The sequence below is a fragment of the Balaenoptera borealis genome (assembly GCF_965194805.1).
Source record: "Balaenoptera borealis genome assembly, chromosome: 9".
Lineage (NCBI taxonomy): Eukaryota > Metazoa > Chordata > Mammalia > Artiodactyla > Balaenopteridae > Balaenoptera > Balaenoptera borealis.
In genome coordinates this window covers 113,092,888-113,113,259 of record NC_138873.1, presented here as the reverse complement: position 1 = coordinate 113,113,259, position 20,372 = coordinate 113,092,888, and the positions used below count along the sequence as shown (strand labels likewise).

Below are 20,372 nucleotides of genomic sequence, written 5' to 3'. Positions count from 1 at the left end.
GTTATTCTTTTATTTCTCTAAGAGGGGATATGTGTAAAAATTTGAGGTGCTTATGGGTTTTAGCATTGAATTTTCAGATTATTGTCAAATTGGTAGCCTAAAATTAAACCGATTTTTATTATTGATATTTATGGTTATAAAGCCACTCAGTTTTGATATCTTATAGACCATTAAAATGGTCTCATGTGAATGGCTAAAACATAAAAGTTGAAGCAAAATCCCAATGGAAGGCTTAGGGCAGTTCTTTAAGATGAAAGGGAATCTAATAGGACAATATTGAATCATTTTTATACAAGACTGTATTAGGAACTATCAACTATTGTTGTTAATTACCCATGACATTACACGTTAAAAATACTCTCACATCATAGTAGAAGTTCAATGAAGAATCAGGGAACCAGTTGATGGATTTAGCCATACTGACTCTTCGGAATTCATGTTAAAAAAAAAATCATAGATGTGAAATTAGTATCATAAATGAATAAAGAACACAGAAATGAAAAGTGCGAAACAATTTATCGTAATTTAGCTTGAGACAAGCCTTTGCAGCAGCTCAGCTTGACAGATCTCAGAAAGATCTGCTTTAGAAAGTATTCACGACAGATCGACAGCCCCATAATTTTCTAATTTCTGCAACCAGGATGAACTGGAGCTGTTCTCATCTTTTCTTTAAGCATTAAGAGATAATTATCAGTATATGATAGAATAGAGTCAACTGGCTGAATCCACTTTCACGTTTGAGATAACCCACAGTTATTAGCTGCCTGTAGTTTTGGCCAGGTCACTTCAGCCCTTTAAGCCTTAGTGTTCTTCTCTGTCAGGTGCACACCTCATAGAGTTGTGAGGATTAAATGAAGCAATGCCTGTAACACTTTTAACATAGTGTCTGGAACATACTAGCTACTCAACAAATAGCAGCCATTAGTATCTGCTGGGAGCTGAGGGTGATAATTGCTCACACTCTTATTTAGTTCCAAACCTGGAGGGACTTGAGCAGTAAAAGACACAGAGAGGTCAAAATATCAGTTTTATATTATTATTATAATCACCTGGATTGAAGAACTTGGCTTGGATAAATAGTATCATTTGGGCTTCTTAGTTCTTTTCTCCCAAGTTAGAGCTTAGAATGACCCCTCAAGGGAGAGGTAGGTCTGCAGAGCTCACACATCCAGAATCACTGCCTCTGACCCACTGAGTTCTACGGACAGTACATAAAGGAAGGCGTTTCCAACTTACCTTCAGAAAGTAGACCTAACCCAAGTGGACAGAGGAGCAGAGCAGAAAACACTCACCTTTCTTTTGGGTTGTCCTGCTGGAGTTCGCTTAAGCTGGGCGTGCTTCTTGGTTCCTTTCTCCCCTCAACTCAACAATCTGAACAGCTGTTCCTCCCTTGGGGAGGAATAAATAAGGAGGTAGAGGGAAGGACAGAAGCTACTTTTCCCAGCACTGGCAAAATGGTGAAGTCCTGCTTTGTGAGAGAAACAGAATGCTGAAAGGAGAAAAGATTTCTTCCACCATTTACAGATTTTTGGTTTCTTAACCCTTTGGGCTTAATAATCAAGTTCCTGTTGCTCAGGAGCAAGAGAGTTGCTTCCAAGTTCATGAGGTAATGTTCCTAGAAGCCATGCTGTACCTCAAGCCAAAAATCACTGCTTATTCCAATTTTCATCCCACATTAGGCCCAGCTAGGTCATCCAACAGAACTCACCAAAGTTTAAGCAGTGAACCCAATATGGTGGACCCCCCTCTCTTGCCAGGTATCTGGGGAGAAATTAAGCAGCAAATATTAACTCCCCCTGAACTTCCTTGTAAACTAAAGTCTGAGATATCAAAGTTCATCATTCTTAAGCAAAATTTCAAAGAAATTAAGGGTTCAGTTTCTTTCCTTCCCAAATTCTTATTCTGCTTAGCCTTAGCCAGAAGGATCTTAATCTTAGGCATTTTCAAAGTTGAATTAATACATCCTGAAGTCCTTTATTCTACGTTTACTCAAAGAGTCCAAAGATTATTAGGACATGTGCACTTATCACAGTACCAACCTCACATTCATAAATTGTTAAAAATGCAAGAAAAGCCCCAGCTCCAAGGTCAATTTATCTCAAGTGTAATGATATTCCTTGACCTCAGGACTCAGCACAAAGCAGGCTCATGTCACCAAGATCAAGGCAGAGACTTAGAGGATGTCTGAGGGAAGGAGGGTGGATAGAGAAAATCTTCAGGTACAACAGGATGCCAGTCAGTGTGGGGGAACTTGTCCCCATCAGACAGAGCCTGCCACCACCAAGAGGCTAATAATTATGGGAAGTGGCGAATCCTGGGTTGGGTGGAGGCATCTGTTTCATGTATTATCCTTGCCCTCAGTGAGTGGCATTTGAAAGCTATCTGTCTTTTTGTGAAGTTTAGGCATTCACAGTGGTGACATCCTCCATGCCTAGGTCTTATTTTAGGTGCTCTACTTTTCCACCTGCATATTTTTATTTATTTATTTATTTTTGGCTGTGTTGGGTCTTTGTTGCAGTGCGTGGGCTTCTCATTGCGGTGGCTCCTCTTGTTGCGGAGCACGGGCTCTAGGTGCGTGGGCTTCAGTAGCTATGGCACGCAGGCTCTAGAGTGCAGGCTCAGTAGTTATGGCGCACGGGCTTAGTTGCTCCGCGGCACGTGGGATCTTCCCGGACCAGGGCTTGAACCCGTGTCCCCTGCATTGGCAGGCAGATTCTTAACCACTGCGTTGCCAGGGAAGCGCCCACCTGCATACGTGAAATCTCTTTAATCTTTTTCTTTTTTCAGCCACGATGTCCAGGCCTAGGAAACCCATCTCGTACTGGTGGTTTTCCTTACTGCCCCCTTGTTTCGGGGTGGTATTACCCCTTCCCGCAGGTGACCTTCTGAAGCCTGTCTGCCTTGGGGCCTAGTGGGTACCTAACCTTACCCAGGTGACCGTTCCTCAGAACTTCACCTTCTCTCGTGTTTGAACTCTCTAATTCTTGGGTAACTTGTCCTACTCAAGGCAACAAAAATGTTTTCTTTTGTCACAACCTTTCCTCCAGTAGGAAGGCTCAGCTGAGTTTCATTGTTATTGTTGTTTTTGACCAGTTTTTCAAATGGCCCCTTCTTTCTCTATCACTATTTTAGGGATCGTAGAGTTTTTGTTTGTTTGCCTCTAACTTCCCCTATGCTTTCAGGCCCAGACATTTGTTTTCTGAATATTACCTTCCGTATTGTGTAGTGTGTGGTCACCCTCAGTGAGAGAAGCAAAACCAAGGAGTTATGAGTCTGCCAAAAGGATCCTTTGTTCAACACAAATCTTATCTACTTTTATGTTCTTGAGTTGGATGATCCCTCCTAAGGAGTCTTTTCCCGTCACAGCACACCGGTGTTTGGACCGAATCTGCTGCTGTCCTGCCTGAATCCCCTTTCGTTTGTCTCATCTTTCCTTCGAAATCTACATCTCCAAGTTTCTTGAGCGTGTTCACTCAGGGCCCATCTACCATGGCTGACACCATGAAACTCCCCCCAAATTGCTTTACATATCCTACCCTGATCTCAGATTTTAATTCTTCAGCGTGTCTATATTTTAGGTAACCACTTTGAACAGCTGTTGCAGTCTTCAAGAGAAAGGGCCCCAACTGATCTCATGAAGAACCATCTGCAGTTTTACAGCATGCTCCTCAAACGTTTCCTTGACCCCGACACCCTCTTCGTGGGGCAGTCACGCTGCTCTGCTCTCTAGGCTCTCCTGTCTCTACCTCCTCTGTCACCCATTCTGATTCAACAAAGACTAAAATCTCTCTTTTTTTTTTTTATAGCCCTATCTTTAAGGGCACTTAGATCCATTTCCCTTTTGGTCTTTCCAGTTTGGTCCTTAAGGCCCCATGTTTCCTCTTAAGTAGATTTCTCTCTTCTTAAATTCTTTAATATTTTCCCCATTAGCTCTCTGTTGATAACAGAGCTAAAATCATTTCCTAAACCATGGTCCTTTTGTCTGAAACGTACTGAAATTTCTCCCCATCTCAAGTCCCTGAACTTCTTCTCCACCAACTTGATTCAGGTACACTCTTTCCTTAGTAAGTTTTGACCTTTGTTGCTATGATGATCTCATTCAATTTTCCTTCCACCTCTGTCCAAGTGGGAGCTACATTTCCAAAGTAACAGGTGCCCATTTCGCTTTCACTATTCAGTAATAAGAACTACCTTTCCTCTGTGGTTGAGCCACATTTTGGAGCCTGAAAACCAAAAGCCATGGGACACAGTATACATGATTAATGAATCCACTGGGAGGTGGTCTTCAGAATCTCTGGACAAGCCACACAGATCCAAGAGGTCAGCCCACCTCAGGTCTCTCCTAGGGGCTCAGTGCAGTTCCAAACAAAATAACGAGAAACAGGGTCTGGCACAGCTAATCTGTTGCTACCTATGTTAGTTCTTACATCCAGAATTTAAAACTGAAAGCTAGATCCTCATACACTAATGCTTTATTGCTAAAGAGGAATTTACTACCTTTGCAGTTTAAAATCTGGTCTGCAGGGCTTCCCTGCTGGAACAGTGGTTAAGAATCCAATGTCCAGGAAGATCCCACATGCCGCGGAGCAACTAAGCCCATGTGCCACAACTACTGATCCTGCGCTCTAGAGCCCGCGAGCCACAACTACTGAACCCATGTGCCACAACTACCGAAGCCCACGCTCCTAGAGCCCGTGCTCCGCAACAAGAGAAGCCACTGCAATGAGAAGCCCGTGCACCACCACGAAGAGTAGCCCCTGCTCGCCACAACTAGAGAAAGCCCGCACGCAGCAACAAAGACCCAACGCAGCCAAAAATAAATTAAAAAAAAAAAAGAAAGTCTGGTCTGCAGTTCTGGGTGAAAAACGCAGCTCACACACCAATGTCTCAGCGTCCTTCTGGATGCATTAAAGGACAAAAAGACTGTCTTCCTGGTTATGCAACCAGTACTGAGGTCAAGCTGTACTGGTGCAGGTGAGGTGAACACAGCCCACAGAGACCACAGCAGCTACTCCAGGGGCCTAGTCCCAGCACGGTAGCTGCTGAGAACAGCCAATCTCAAAGGCCCACATGGACAGAACATACTAAAGCTAAGGCCCAGCAGTCCTACCTAGGCTGCCCTGGAACAATTAATATCAACATATGCTGTTTTTCCTCCAGATGCCCCTACAGTGTTTCTCTCTCTGGGTATCTCAGTCAACCATCCAATTAATAGTGCCCCCATCTTTGCCTCCCAAGTTCCTTGAACGGATTGAGGGATAACTGCAGGAGTCTGACAGATGACTTGAAGCATTAACTTTATTATTGGCATAAATAGATAGATGACCACCACCAGGTTCCTATTACTTTCTCTCCTAGACTCTGGAGACAGCACCTGAGGGAGAGTACCATGTACCATCTTATGGCAGACAGAGTAGAAAATAAGAAATGAAAAGGCTGGGCTGTTCATGCCCAGCTCCCTGTCCCCAATACAACCTTTAAATACCATTCCTTCCTCAGAGAGGAGTGGGTCAGGGTATCAGGAAACAGGCAGAAGCTGCTCTTCCAAGTACTCTCAAAAGGAGGGAAGGCCTTACTTTACTTTACGACAAAGTTAAGAAGGATCAAAAAGGGGAAAGAGCTGCTCCTTCCACATTTCTGATGATGTTCCAGCAATGCTTGACAAATTCTATAACATATGGTGAAAATCACACTTGTGGAAAAATGGAGAGTTCTTGGGGAGAATATTTTGTAACAGGGAGTTATTCCAGTGAAAAAACCTCTTGTATAGACTCTCCCATTAAGACTGCAGTCATTTATCAGAACACATAAAAGTACGATTTGCCTCCCCAATGATCTCTGGTATGGCTGGTCAACCTGGGCTTCACCAGTCTGACTGGTCACCTGTTCTTAGGCAAAGGGGTGGAGGTCTAATCAGAAGGCACTGAGGATTATGGGGGCAATATCTCTTTTATTTTGGGTCCCACAAATGATTCATTCACACTGAAAATATAATAAAATTGTAAAGGGAAACTCAGATCCGCCTTATGACTGAAGGGCAAACGTGGAACATCAGGGGAATAGCTCTGAAATTGATACCCATGGAGCTACTCCACTGAGTCTTACAGAGTTGGCTGTGGGATTAAGAACGGATTCTAGGGACTTTCCTGGTGGCGCAGTGGTTAAGAATCCGCCTGCCAATGCAGGGGACACCGGTTGGAGCCCTGCTCTGGGAAGATCCCACATGCCGCAGAGCAACTAAGCCCGTGCGCCACAACTACTGAGCCTGTGCTCTAGAGCCTGCGAGCCACAACTACTGAGCCTGCGTGCCACAGCTACTGAAGCCCACGCGCCTAGAACCCATGCTCTGCAACGAGAGAAGCCACCTCAATGAGAAGCCCGGGCGCAGCAACGAAGAGTAGCCCCCGCTCCCCACAACTAGAGATACCCGCATGCAGCAGTGAAGACCCAACAGGTCCAAAATTAAATAAATAAAATAAAATTTTAAAAATTGTTAAAAAAAAAAAAAAGAATGGATTCTAAATATGTCTGATTCACCTAGAGCAGTGGTTCTCAACAGGGAGGGGGACATGGGGACTTTTCCTTCCAGGAGACATTTGACCACGTCTGGGGATAGTTTTGTCACAGCTGGAGGTGGTAGTACCGGCATCTAGTGGGCAGGTGAGCATCCTCTAGTGCACAGGACAGCCCCTCAAATAAGAATTACTTGGCCAAAAAGGTCAGTAGTGCTGAGGGTGAGAACTCCTGCACTAGGGTTTGAAGAGGAGAGTAGGATAGGGAACTATCAATATTGTAAGATTGGGTCCAATTTAACAAACATGTACTGAACTCCTACTTTCTTCCAGGTGCTGTGCTAGGGACCAGGGACTAAAAAGATGATCAAGGCATATGGTCCCTTAAAGATCTTATAGCCTGGCGGGAGAAACAGACACAAAAAGCCCTGTAATGATATTTGATAAGATCTCTTTTAGTTTGAGATATGTGCGCTCTGCAAGTTCTGAGATTCTCCCTATATTTAGTACCTCTTGAAAGAAGAGGATTGTGGGTCCTTCATATACTTTTCCTAGAAATGCACTTAACTGCAAGCCTTGAAAAAAAAAAAAAAGGTTGCAATGAGGATAATTTCCTCCTCCCAGGGGAGGAGTTTGGTACACGTGCCTGCTGAGCTCTTCATTTTTCTGAGATCAGGCCAGACGCTATTCTCTTTCTTTCTGAGTATAGGGCTTCGCTGTCTCATTGAAACAGTGAGTTTGCTCTCCTGAAAGTTTAGGAACCACACATATGTTCACAGAGAAAAAGGCCAGAGGCCAGACATTACTGCAGCCCTATTGTGGCTAGTTCATAAATCCAACAGGCCTAGAGAAAATGATGGAATGGGGAAAATGGCAGAGAATAGCAGACTCGAGGTCCTCCCCTACGGGTAATAAATCACTAGACCAACGCAAACAAATTATTTAGAGCCCTACGTAAATGAAATAAAATATTAAGCTCTTTCCCATGTTTGCTTCCTCAGCTGGACAGACTTGAGGAAAAACAGAAGGAAACCTACCGGCGCATGCTAGAGCAGCTGCTGCTGGCCGAGAAGTGTCACCGGCGCACGGTGTACGAGCTGGAGAACGAGAAACACAAGCACACAGACTACATGAACAAGAGCGACGACTTCACCAACCTGCTGGAGCAGGAGCGGGAGAGGTAACTGCGCTCGCGCATCCCGGAGGGCGGCGCTCTCGTCCTGCGCCTCCCGTCCTGGATCAGATTTCCACCCGTGACTCCGCGGACACGTGCCCGGGGTCCAATGCCTAATTTCCCAACGGTTTGCAGACAGTGAGACAGACTTTGCTTGGAACCATTAATGTGAGCATGTTGGGGGTTCGTATAAATACGGCAACAACATTCCCACTAGGATGTGAAAAGCCAGAAAAGCCACAAACTAAGGGAGCTTCTGTTTTAACTTCATCAACGAAGCACCTACGTTTGAAAAGCCTCTCTACGAACTGCCTTCTATTAGAAATAATATACTTTTTCTCTTTGCGATTAAAATCCACTTATTCAGTGAGACAAATGATCATCATTTTAAATGAATCCTATTCATTCTTAAAACTGGTACAGAAAATCTTACTACTTGGTTGTGTATGAATTACTTAATGACTAGAATTACCTGCTTAACTTTTTCAGGGTTGCGTAACTGTTAAAACTCAGTGTAGAACAAAAGAAAACAAAACAAAAATTCAGCGTTGAGCCTTGAACACTGTAGGTAGTTTTCTCAGACCAGGGATTAGCACATTTGAAGCAGAGACTTCAAATTGAAACGCTTTGTGATGAACTCTTTGATACTCTCCAGTTTTTCAGCATCTTCTTTTTAGCTTATTCTCTCCTTTTCCTCCCCTCAGCTGAATGGTTACATCTGTGAATTCCACAGTCTTTGAAACCAATGGCATTGAATCCCGACGCTTTGAGTTACCAAGCGTGTCTGCGTCTGTGTTTAGGACTTGCAAATTAAGAGCCATTGGGAAAGAGCTTCACCAGTCCCAGCTTTGCTATATCTAGTTACAAAAAGGAGATCTGGTTTTCCCAGATTCGTTTATTTGCCAGAAAAAGTTACCTCAATAGGAAAGTAAATAAAAGCATGAAACAACAGGTTTGTGTTAAATTTTTAAGTTATTGGTAATGCTTACTTATTATTGGACTTGGTACATCTCTTGAGGAAGGAGAAATGGAAAAGGGAGCAATGGCTGGAGTGTTATGTACAATACCCTCCACTTACGGTTTCTTTAAGTCTGTCTTCTGCTGCTGGAAGCTCAAGTTTATCAGCTTCTTGTTTGGACAAATAGATGGTCCAATTTGATATTTTGGGGCAACCAAACAGTGAGAATAAACTCTACCTCCTCAACCTCCATGAACTTTCCAACATCAAGCATAGGTATTGCAAACAAGGTTTTAATGATGGTGTAAATTACATATATCTAGGTGTCCTGTGTTGGAATGTGGTGAGGTGAGAGTAGCAACTTGTTTGATATGTCTTTAAAAGATCTGAAATCAAATAATTTTAAAGAACCAGCTGTGTGAATTAATATTTTCTGATCACTTTGTAAATCATTTGGTCTCGAACCAGATATGTCTGCCTTTTCTACAATTTCCCACCTAAGCTAAATGGCTGAGGTGAATTCACCTACAGAGTGGTAGGTTTAAATGAAGTATGTGGATGGAGAGACCGTACTTACCCAGCTGTTTCTTTTTCTTTCTTTTTTGTTTTCCTAGTATTTGTGTACTGTGAGAATAATTGAAATAATAACACTTGATGGAGAGCTCTATAGTTCACAAAGTACTTTTATATTCATTATACAATGAGCCTGTCCCAAGTGTATTTATTTACTAACTTCATGTTGACCAGTTCAAGACTAACAATTCCAATCCCATGCCCCTCCTTTGGAGCTGTTTAATTTTACTAGAGCAATTACACAACGATTTCTCCTGAGCAAAGTGCTATGTAGGAGGTTTTAAAAATCAAAGCAGAATTTAAAAATTATATATATATCATGATGCTTTTCATACTTTGATCAGCACCGCTGAGATATGTCACCAGTTGTACATGTTTTAGATAAGAATCTTTGACTCACTAAATATCCAACCACTTTAAGATTCTGAAACAGTAGTTTTGACTCAACAGGTTATACTTTAGTGCTTTATATATTTTCCTGTCAATGTTTTTGCCCAGGCCACCCCCTGACTGACCACCAGTGCACATGCTCTGGGCACATGCTGACCGACACTCGTTATGCTAAATTAAACACCCTCACTAGGACCCTAATAACTGAAGTTGGCATCGCTGAATTTCTCTGAGGCGTCCACGGTGACCGGCTTTGCTGAGTTCCCTGGGCAGTGAAGCCTTTAGGATTTTCTCAAAGGTCAGACCTGGGACTCCTGCTGCCCTTTGGAAGAGGCCCTGCTAAATCTGCTTTGGGTTAAATCCTCTTTTTGAAGTAAGCGGTCATAATTAGATGTACTTATGGGGGATGGCAGTTTGCTGACCCCGGGGCTTTCTTTCCTGTGGGCAATGTCACCGGGGGCTGGTCCCCACCAGGACCTGGGCCGTGGCTCAGCCAGGCCCCAGCGCCCCACTCGGCCGCAGCCCCTGCAGGGGAAGCTGGGCTATTGCTGATAGAGAGCTGGTTTTTCCGAGCCCGAGTGGGAATTCTGGCATAGACTATTCCAAGTCCTTTGTTTGCCTCTTTGTTTTGCACTCCCTTCCCTCTTTCTCCGGAAAAGTCCCTTTTGTGAAAAAAAAAGAGAGAGAGAGAGCCAAGAACTTTCCTTCAGAAACATTTCCCTTTATTTCTCCTGTGAGCGCGAGTCAAGGAAGGAAAAAAGTGAGACGAGATAAGCCCAAGTTGTTTGTTCCCTGTACTCACCCAGTTTCTACTGGGCGTGTGACTCTGCAGGCTGCCTTCACCTAGACAGCTTTCTGATTTGGTGGCCATGGGTGGACGGGGGTGCAGACCCAGGGGACCCCCCACACATGCAGAACATCTAGCCTCCGTTCTCTGTACTTGCCCTGCTCTGTAAGGGTTTCTCACGTCCTCTGGAAAATGGTTAAAGGTAATAGAAAGGCACCCAGGCAGACAGGATCAGTAGCTATCCAGATTCAGATATTTGATGAAACCAGAAATCCTTGGTTTTCAAAAAAAAAGCCTTGGTTTGACTAGTATTGCAAAAGACTTCTGAGTTAAGCCCTTTCAAGTCCCTCATCCTACAGGTTGGGTAACTGAGGCCCAGAAAAATTATGTAGCTCAACTAAGACGACAGTGCAGGCCACTGGTCCAGCACTGTTGTACGAATGAGTCCCTTGGGCAGAATGTCTTGTTTTATGTTTTCTTCGTGTGTGTGTGTGTGGGCTCCCAACCTCCAAGCTCTTATGTCCAAACTATGACACAGAATGTTAAAAGGCAGAATGATGGTTGTCGGGAGGATATAAACAGATCTATTTGGACCACTGGTGTCTTTCAACTGTCAAGACTGGAGAAGCTTTGGAACAGCATCTGTTGGAAGGAGCAGCCTGGGGACTTGTTTTGGAGCGGAGTTTGAATAGCACACACAGTGTTCTACTTCTGTTGCATTCTGATGGGAGGCTGATGCTGGTTATGGGGGAGCTAAATAAAGCACCCCTCCAAGCTACCTCCTTGTTATGGCCACTGACCTAGACCCTGAAAGTGTAAAAACTAAGCAGAAGTTATTTTTCACTTTTCAGGAGTTGTTAAATTCATCCTATATAAAAATTCCACAAATTAAGTGCCTAAAATGGACAATATATTGTTCTGGGCTTCCTTTATTCTAAACCAAAAGACTGATCATAATCTGTTACCATCATTTACTGCTATTTATTTTTACAAAGAGTCATATTCCCAAATTAAAAAGTGGAAATAGCATGAAAAAACTCATTGGCTTAACTAGCATTGTTTGAAATATAGGTGAAAATATCCTTCATTGCAGTAATTAAGATTAGATAAAGAAAGCTCCCTTTCTAACTGCTATATTCTGTTTGGTCCGTATTTTGAGTCAACTTGACCTTAAAAGGCATAATTCTGAGCACATGAGATCACCTTCAGAGTTTATGCTTTATTCTCCGTGTGAACTGCAAGACTTGTAATTTTAATCTTACACTTTCTCTAGGGCTGCTTCAAGAATGTCAGGATAGAGAGAATACAGTTACATCAAAAAGTGCTTTGGAATGTAAAGAAATATTTGAGGGGGATGTGTGTACGTGTGTGTGTGTGTGTGTGTGTGTAAATGATGTGGGGAGGGCTGTCTAAATCTATAACTGTAGATATAGATTTGAAAGCTTTTGGATTCTATAGGCTCAGCTGGGACTACATAAATAATTACATCATCATATAATATTGCAGCAAGGCTTCCAAGTATAGGGTCATTTTTTAAAAAAACTACAAACCAGCATCTCGAGAGAAATCTCTTAACTTGTGAAGCAAAGAATGCAGGAACAGGGGCTTGATGGAGGGGAAACTTTCAAGCCCCATTGGTATTGTTCCTTTAGGCCTGGTGGCCTGTGGGACGAGCTGCCCCATCGCGCTTGCCTGCGGTGGGGATGACCGGTCAGAGCAAGTTTGTGAAAAGTGGCTCTAGCGGCCGGGGATCCTGGGAGATATTCTTGGCACGCTTTATAGAAAAAGATGCACATCTGGTTCCCTGGCATATTTTCCCTAAATTTCTCAGATTTAGATGCCGTATCTCTAAACTATCGCAATAAAATGGACTTTTCTCATTGGTAGCGTGGAGAAGCACAATAAAGCACTTTGTAGAAAAAGATTGCTGCTGATGTGTAAATGATCAAGTTTGATCATGTGGAAAGTAATCAATAGGTGGAACATATCAGCAGGAAACAACGGAGCCCTCTTGTCTCTGCTTAGCCCTCAGCTACACGCTGCTCACTAGCTGGGCTAGATTTCATTGACCACCACCGCCCCCCCCCCCCCCCGATACGCTGGACACATACGCATCTGGTTTAATCCTTACAAAACTGCATGAAGTATAGTTACTATCCCTATTTAGAAGATGGGAAAGCAGGTTAAATTCCTTCCACCAAGGTCAATTGCCAACAGTTAATTGGAAGAATCAGTGTTTGAACTGAGTTTCCTACAGTAAAAACAAACAAACAAACAAGCAAACAAACAACCAAAAAAACCTTTTCCACTTCCAAGTTCTTACCTTCTGATTGAAATGAACACTTCATTTCTCCAACGTTTGGAGGAAGAAAAGATGACTTGAAATGTTGGCTCTGTGGATGGCACATCCATTCTGTTTGCAGGTTCAGGATTCGAATTCACAGACCTTTACCTGTCATTGAGATATGCCACCTGCTATCAATATCCTGACCAAGAAAACTGCTGACCAAGAAAATTGCTGGGAATAGACAGCTTCTAAGAAAGAAGAGGAATTAGAATTCAGAGACTCAATCACAGAAAGAATATGTTTTATGGTTGATTTTCTGAAAGAACGCCAGGATCAAACTCTACCTTCCAATGGCTCTCACCCTTGCAACTTGCAAATCCCACTTCCTACTGGAAAATGTGATTGAAATGAAGGAGCCTGAGGTGATTTTGATTTTGCATAGCTAGGGTGTTTGTGTTGGGGGATGGGGTAGGTGGGGACAGTGTAAAGGAAGTGATGTTATATCTTACCTAACGGACCAGGCAATCAGTGACTCAAAAAGATAGCTTCCCAAAGTTGGAAGATGGGAGTTGGAAGAGGGTTGGTCCTCTTAAAAGACCCAGGATATTAACATATCTACTATCAACACTGTAGAACTAGGAGCCTGCTACTCATTCTTAACTAGACACCCCCTGGATGAAATATGAACGAGTCCATTAAAAATGCCCTTGAGGTGCATTTCACCAGATCCCATCTGTACAAAAATGATGAGTCTTGGGTGGGTATGATCTTTTTCCCAAGCTTTATAGTGTTCTCATTCTCAAGGTCATTGAGTTAGCAACCTCTGGTCTAAGATTCTTCAGAGTTTTAGTAATATAACTTTTAACAGATATGCCAGGGAAGATAGGTTATCTGATCAACATGATTTTCTAACTAATCAAAGGTTATGATATGAATTAATTTACTTTTACTGTTATAGAAGATATTTCTCAAATACATTTTACTTTTTTAAGAAAAATTTTAATATACCACAAAATCCAGTTAAGTCATATTTGAAGATTTCAGGATCTTGTAGTGCTGCTATCTGGGTGACTCTGTATGTTACAACCTCAGGGCCTATTAGATTATATTCAAATCTAAATGTCAATTATGGTTGTATTTTATTGTTGAGAGGATGGTGAAGATGTTTTCCGGATCTTAGGGCTTAACCCGGCTAACTGAGAATTTTAGTTAATTAGATTCAACATATTTGGACTTTTACAACAACAGCAACAGAACTTGAACCAGGAAGGACTCTGATATTATTCAAAGGGGTGGGATAATAATCAAAGTACATTGACCATAAGAAAGGAATAGCGTTGAAAGGGAGGTCTTGAGAGACAACGGGCAAGAAACATATTTCACTGCTTAAGATTTTAGCATGTAAGAATGCCTCAGTCCTGGTATTTGATACCCCTTATTCTAGAAAAGTCCTAGGAGAGGTGAGACTAGAGGGCGGTATTTGGAATTTGAATGTGAGAGTTAAAGAGTGAGAGCCCACTAGTGGGAGGTGGTCAGCTTGTCAGAGTCTCTCTAGTTCTGAACCAATCTGTCTGAGGGGTGCCAAGCACTGGGTCACAAGCGTGTGCTCTAGGGTTACTAAGGCTGCAGGTGCATGCGCCACAGTGATGCACAATTTTCCACTTCTCCCTGCGCCTGATTCCCTCTGGGGTATTCTTTCTCAGAACTCCCTGGGTGACTCTGTCCCTTACCACCTAAAGACTGTCATTCAAGTATAACATTGTTACAGCTTTGACATTTTCATTTGCCGATGCTGTTATAGAAATTTACTACAGTATGATAATACTTGGGTTTTTTAACCTAATCTTTTCTCTTACCCTGTGACCTGGTCCTCATTAGAGCAGCCAGCCAATAGCAATCACAGCTTCAAGGGAAACTTGCCATAGCTGAAGGAGAGAAGTGAATAGCTTCTCTTCTGGATTCCAGAAGCAAAGATCTCAGTGTAGCTTGAGAAAGAATATATAATCAAGTTGATTCAATTTTTATCACCCCTCCTTTCCTGTTTAGATAAATGCTTCTTTTAAGAGAGAAGCAAGACAGCAAGAGAGGTCTACGTCATGGGAGTAGCCAGTGCAAAAGAAGAGGCTCTGTTCTGAGCTTATTTGGGGTGTGGGGGTGGGGAAGGAAAAGTGGAGAGTAATATAAACCCCAGATATATGGGTGTGAAGAATTTGAGAATGGAGCTATTACTAGGTAGAGTCCAAGGGTGTCTCAGTCTGCTTTGGCTGTCATAACAAAATAGACTGGATGGCTTAAACAACAGAAGTTTATCTTCTCCCAGTCCTGTATGCTGGAAGTTCAAGATCAGGGTTGCCAGAATGGTCAGCTTCTGGTGAGGCCTCTCTTCCTGACTTGCAGACGTCCACCTTCTCGCTGTGTCCTCACATGGCCTTTCCTCTGTGCATGTACGTGAAGAGAGATCTTCTTATCAGGCCTCCAATACTATTAGATGAGGACCCTACCCTTATGACTTCACCTAACCTTTTTACCTCCTAAAAGCTGTATCTCCAAGCATAATCACGATGGGGGTTAGGCCTTCAATATATGAATTTGAGGGGGGCAAATAGCAAAGGGCATGGCAAAACTTGTGGTTCTCCCTCCAATAACTCAAGAGAAAGAGAGTAAAACTTGGTGTCTGACGTGTCCAATTGGAGAGAGCTTGATATGGCTTCAGTATCCTGCAACCCTAAAGGAATATCTAGATTTTGCCTGTGTTTCTGAAGGGCCACGGGAATAGCTGATTCAGGGCTGGAATGAGAACAGAACTGTGACCCATTTGGATCAGCAATCTGAGCAGGAATGCAACTGAGGCCAGAGACCACAATGTGCATCTCAGAGAATGCCAGCGTGGAAGGACGATGTCTACATGACCTCCCCCCACCCCTGATGGCCCCAGAACTCAGCCCCAACTCCAGACATGGGGTCCTGAAGCCCTAGAGTTAACTCAGGAGACCCCGACTTGACTGAGGAGTCTTTAAATTTACAAAGGAAAACCTTACTTGACTGGGTTTACCCAGAATTAACTGAAATAAAATAGAATGAGGCAGAGGTGGCGGCCGTGGTGGTGACCGCTAGCCAGTGTAAGAGGACAGTGGCGCTGATGGTGGCAGCAGGTGAGGTGGCTGGGCCTGGCCTGGTCCGAGCCGCCACTGCCGAAAGGATGACCCAAGCCAGGAAGCGGGCTGCTGAGCCTCGACGGCCCGCGTGCTTGTAACTGCCCCAGCCAGACACGCTCCTACCCTTGACGTACCCATCCTTCAGTGAATCTGCAGATGTATTTTCTCAGGAGCTCAGCCTGACCCTACCTCAGTGATACAGGAGGAAAGACCCGCTGGTGTATTAAATAAATTAATTAATTAATTAAATAAAATGGAATGGGAGCCCATAAAAGAAACCTAGAGATACAGAAATATGAAGATAATTGTATTTCTTGCACGCATGAGTTTGAGGCCTGCAGTTAGTACCCCCTTCGTTAGTAAAATCATCGGGGTGTGTGCTAAAGAGAAATAATGTAGTGTTGTGTCTGGTTCCAGAGTACTGAAGGTGTGCTTACTAATGTTTTGTGAAATTTAGAGGATCATCTGATCTAAGTCTAACCTTTACAGCCAGTTAACTCTTTCCCTGGGTTACTCTAGCTACATGGTACCTGACCCCCTCAAAATCTGTAACCTAGAGACAGTTGTTTTCTCAATCTCCTGCATTTCACTGGGAGCCAGAGAGCCTTGAATTCAAATGCTGATTCTGCCACTTACTAGACCAGTTAGATAACTCTTGGACAGGTTATCTAACCTCTCTGATTCTTGGTTTCTTTATCTATAGAATGGGGATAACCTATCTCATAGAGTTGTTTATGTTCATGAGGTAATGAATATAAAGCCCCTTCTACAAGTTTACTGCCTAATAGTGATCATTTCTTCTGCTCACCTGTGTATCAAACACTAAGAGGAAAACTATGATTTCACTAAATCACAGTTTACATTTTCTCAGACTAAGATGTTCTGAGAACAATGCAAAGTATTGGAAAAGTAAACTATACTGTTGTCCCGGGGTAGTTGTTTTGTATTTAGATTGTAGGTAGACTCAGGAAAACTGAAAACCTACTACAAACAGAGAATTCTATAAAGTGAGGTGGCAGGGTACAAAACTACATAGAATCAATATTCAAAAATCAATAGTTTTCATATTTCCAAAAGACAAAATAATATAAACTATATTAAATATCAACTATCTAGGAATAAACTTAAGAATGTGAAAGATCTGCGTAAAGAAAGATTTTTAATGCTACCTAGAGATATGAAAAAGATTGAGACCAATGGAAAGGCTTACCATTCTAGGACTGGAGAACTCAACGTTGTAAAGATGTCATCTCCATATATTAATCCACAAACTTAATGTGGTCCTAATAAAAACACCATCAGGTTTTTTTTTAAGCATCAGAACTAAATGAAGTTATTCTGAAGTTCATATAAAAAATACACAAACAAGAATAGTCAAATATTGAAAACGAAAAGTAGTAGAGAAGAAAAGTTTCCTATCAGGAAAACTAACAAACAAACAAACAAAAAACAACTCATTTTAAAGCCACAGTAAGTAAAACAGTGTGGCACTGGTACATGAATGGACAGATCAATGGAGCTGATATATTTCTAGAAATAGATTATGGTAGATATAGAAGTTTAATATATGTTAAAGATGGCATTCTAAATCAGTTGGAAAAAGCTGAGTCTCTTAGGAATGGCTATTATTATAGTCATTTTTATGTATAGGATAGGTAATTTATTTGTAGACATGGGGACAGTTGCCCATGTTATAGCCAAGGCTATTTTTTTCTGTCCTGACCTATGTCAAGGGAAGATTTAGCATTTACTTTTTAAGTTTCCAACGGATAGATAAATCCCATGTAATAAAAAATTATATTTGAGAAATAAAATATATAGCAAGAAAATGACTTACTTTCTCCAAAAAAAAGAGCAGTATTATGATTTTTAGCCACATAAAATTTTATGAGAAGTAAAATATGTGGTAACTATTGGCATCCTTTGGAAGAAAAACTGCTATAGTAACTTTGCTGAGGTCATAAATTTACAGCCATTTTTCTATAACTTTGTATATTTAAAAAATTAATACGTTAAAAAGAAGTGACAACACATTTTATATAGTGAAAAGAATAAAAGCTTAAGCCCAACTTGGACTGATTTACTAGAATAACCTGGGGAATAATTATTTTCTTTCCCCAACAGCTGCATAAAACAATGAGAAAAAAAACTAAAGATTTGTACCTAGTAGTGTATAAAATTGAGTGATTTAAATGCATGTATTTTTCAGAGAAGTTATTATGGGTTATTAAATGGAGTCCAGATACAAATTCACTTATTTAGAAAGTCTAATGCAGATTGGCTTATAATTTTTGGATTAAAAAGTTGATTGTAAGTGGTACAGTATATGTATGAAAATAAAATTTCATGCCTATCTTCACAGTTATTCAGAGAGCTCTCAGGAACTAGAGCAGATGGTAAGTTTTAAGAAACACACAATGAAAATCATTAAGAAATAACAATCAGCCCAGCTAGAATGGAAGTTTAATTGACAAATTTTCAATCAGTAACTATAGCCTTGGACTTCCCTGGTGGCACAGTGGTTAAGAATCCGCCTGCCAATGCAGAGGACACGGGTTCGAGCCCAGGTCCGGGAAGATCCCACATGCCGTGGAACAGCTGAGCCCGTGCGCCACAACTACTGAAGCCCGCGCTCCTAGAGCCCGTGCTCTGTAACAAGAGAAGCCACTGCAATGAGAAGCCCGCGCACTGCAACCAAGAGTAGCCCCCGCTTGCTGCAACTAGAGAAAGCCCGCCCGCGTGCAGCAACAAAGACCCAACGCAGCCAAATAAATAAACAAATAAATAAATAAATAAAAATTTAAAAAGAAAATAACTACAGCCTCAGAGTCTACCCAAGTGACAAAAATACAGTGAATTTCCTAATGTAGTGACAGATTTTTAAAAATTATTTCTGATCTATCAATACACTGATACTATCAATTGTAATCCAGGCGGTTGTAATGCCAGGCAATTGATCAATTCTGACAGGCATTCTGTATGTTAGAAAATACAAAACCAAAATCTCCTATAGATTTTTTTTTAGTTAATTGAAGCATTAGTGAAATATGTAAGTTCCAAAGAAAACACCTGAATCCAGGTTGCAAAAGCAGCTGGGTTAAAAGTGAACATTTCTAACAACTGATTGGCTGTTTTTGGTCCCCAAATTTCAAACTAGTTGGATTGAGTTTTTAATTGAGCTGATAGTTTATTTCAGCATCATGGACAAAATAAGGTATTGAAAAGTAATAAGTAAGATTATTCTGGAATGAAAAGCCTTGGGAATGCTGCCCTAAATTGGCAGCCATAATAAATATCAGGCAAAAGGTTTTTTTTTTTGCACAAATTCAGACACCAAGAAAGAGTTAAGAAAAGAAAGTGCTGGAAAAATGTGTTGTTTCTTAGCACCTACAATGAATAATTTTTACTTTTTTTCCGGGATGGAGGAAGGTACTCAGATTAGCATTACAAATCCTGGATTTCAGAGAGGGAGTTGGAACTTGGGAAGGTGTGTTTTCAGTGGTTGGAGGTTGTTCCTTTCTGGCTTCTTGACCAAGTGTACCCTCTTTTTCCAAGAATGCTTGTGTTTGGAAAGTACTTCATGGAGGTGAAAAGTTTAAACAGAAAAAATTAATCAAAGGTTGGGTCTTTCATGCTCGATCATGACATATTCAGCTCTTGGATGAGAACTCTTAGCTAAGAAACTATTCAAATAATATTCAGGGGCTGAATGTGAGCTTCAACTGCAAACTACAGGTCAACTTTACTTAATCTTAACTCATTCCTCTTAAGTTCAGAAATGCTGTACCTTAAGGATTTGCTTTATATTTTCCGTATAGTTTTCAATATCCTATAGGAGTTCACTGAGAGTTAAAATAAATAAGCATTTATTTTATTCTGAAATGCTTAAGGAAGCACTTGTGTCTGACCTGAACTGTGAAGGAAACTGGAAGTGGTGAGCTCTGATTGTTCTGCACCCAGTGTGCTTTAGAAAGGGGACAATGAGGGGCTTCCCTGGTGGCGCAGTGGTTAAGAATCCGCCTGCCAATGCAGGGGACACGGGTTCGAGCCCTGGTCCAGGAAGATCCCACATGCCACAGAGTAACTAAGCCCGTGCGCCACAACCACTGAGCCTGTGCTCTAGAGCCCACGAGTCACTACTGAAGCCCGTGCACCTAGAGCCCATGCTCCACAAGAGAAGCCACTGCAATGAGAAGCCCGCGCACCACAAAGAAAAGTAGCCCGCACTCGCCTCAACTAGAGAAAGCCCGCACGCAGCAGCGGAGACCCAACGCAGCCCCCCAAAAAAGAATAAATAAAATAAATAAATTAAAAAAAAAAAAAAAAGAAAGGGACAATGATCTGGTCTACCTAGTCTTTGTCATTCGTTGCAATGTCACCAAATCCTGCAGTATTCTAATGATGCAAGTGTTCTTACTTTACCCACTTATATATACCTGTCATCCTTCCCTCCAGTACTTTCTGATTTGCTCAGCTTTCCAATGCTCACAGATTTGTCTGACTTCTGCAATCTGTCATATTTGAGAAGCTTTGGAT

General features: G+C 41.9%; 1 protein-coding gene across 2 annotated transcripts in view; it reads left to right on the top strand.

The window, feature by feature from the left end:
• FILIP1 (filamin A interacting protein 1) overlaps positions 1-20,372 on the top strand; it is a 197,820-nt gene that overhangs the window by 129,087 nt on the left and 48,361 nt on the right. For both annotated transcript variants that reach the window (XM_082405046.1, XM_082405045.1), the window contains exon 5: positions 7,514-7,692. In XM_082405046.1, coding sequence (XP_082261172.1) covers positions 7,514-7,692 — 179 coding nt within the window. The remainder of the gene's footprint in view (positions 1-7,513; positions 7,693-20,372) is intronic.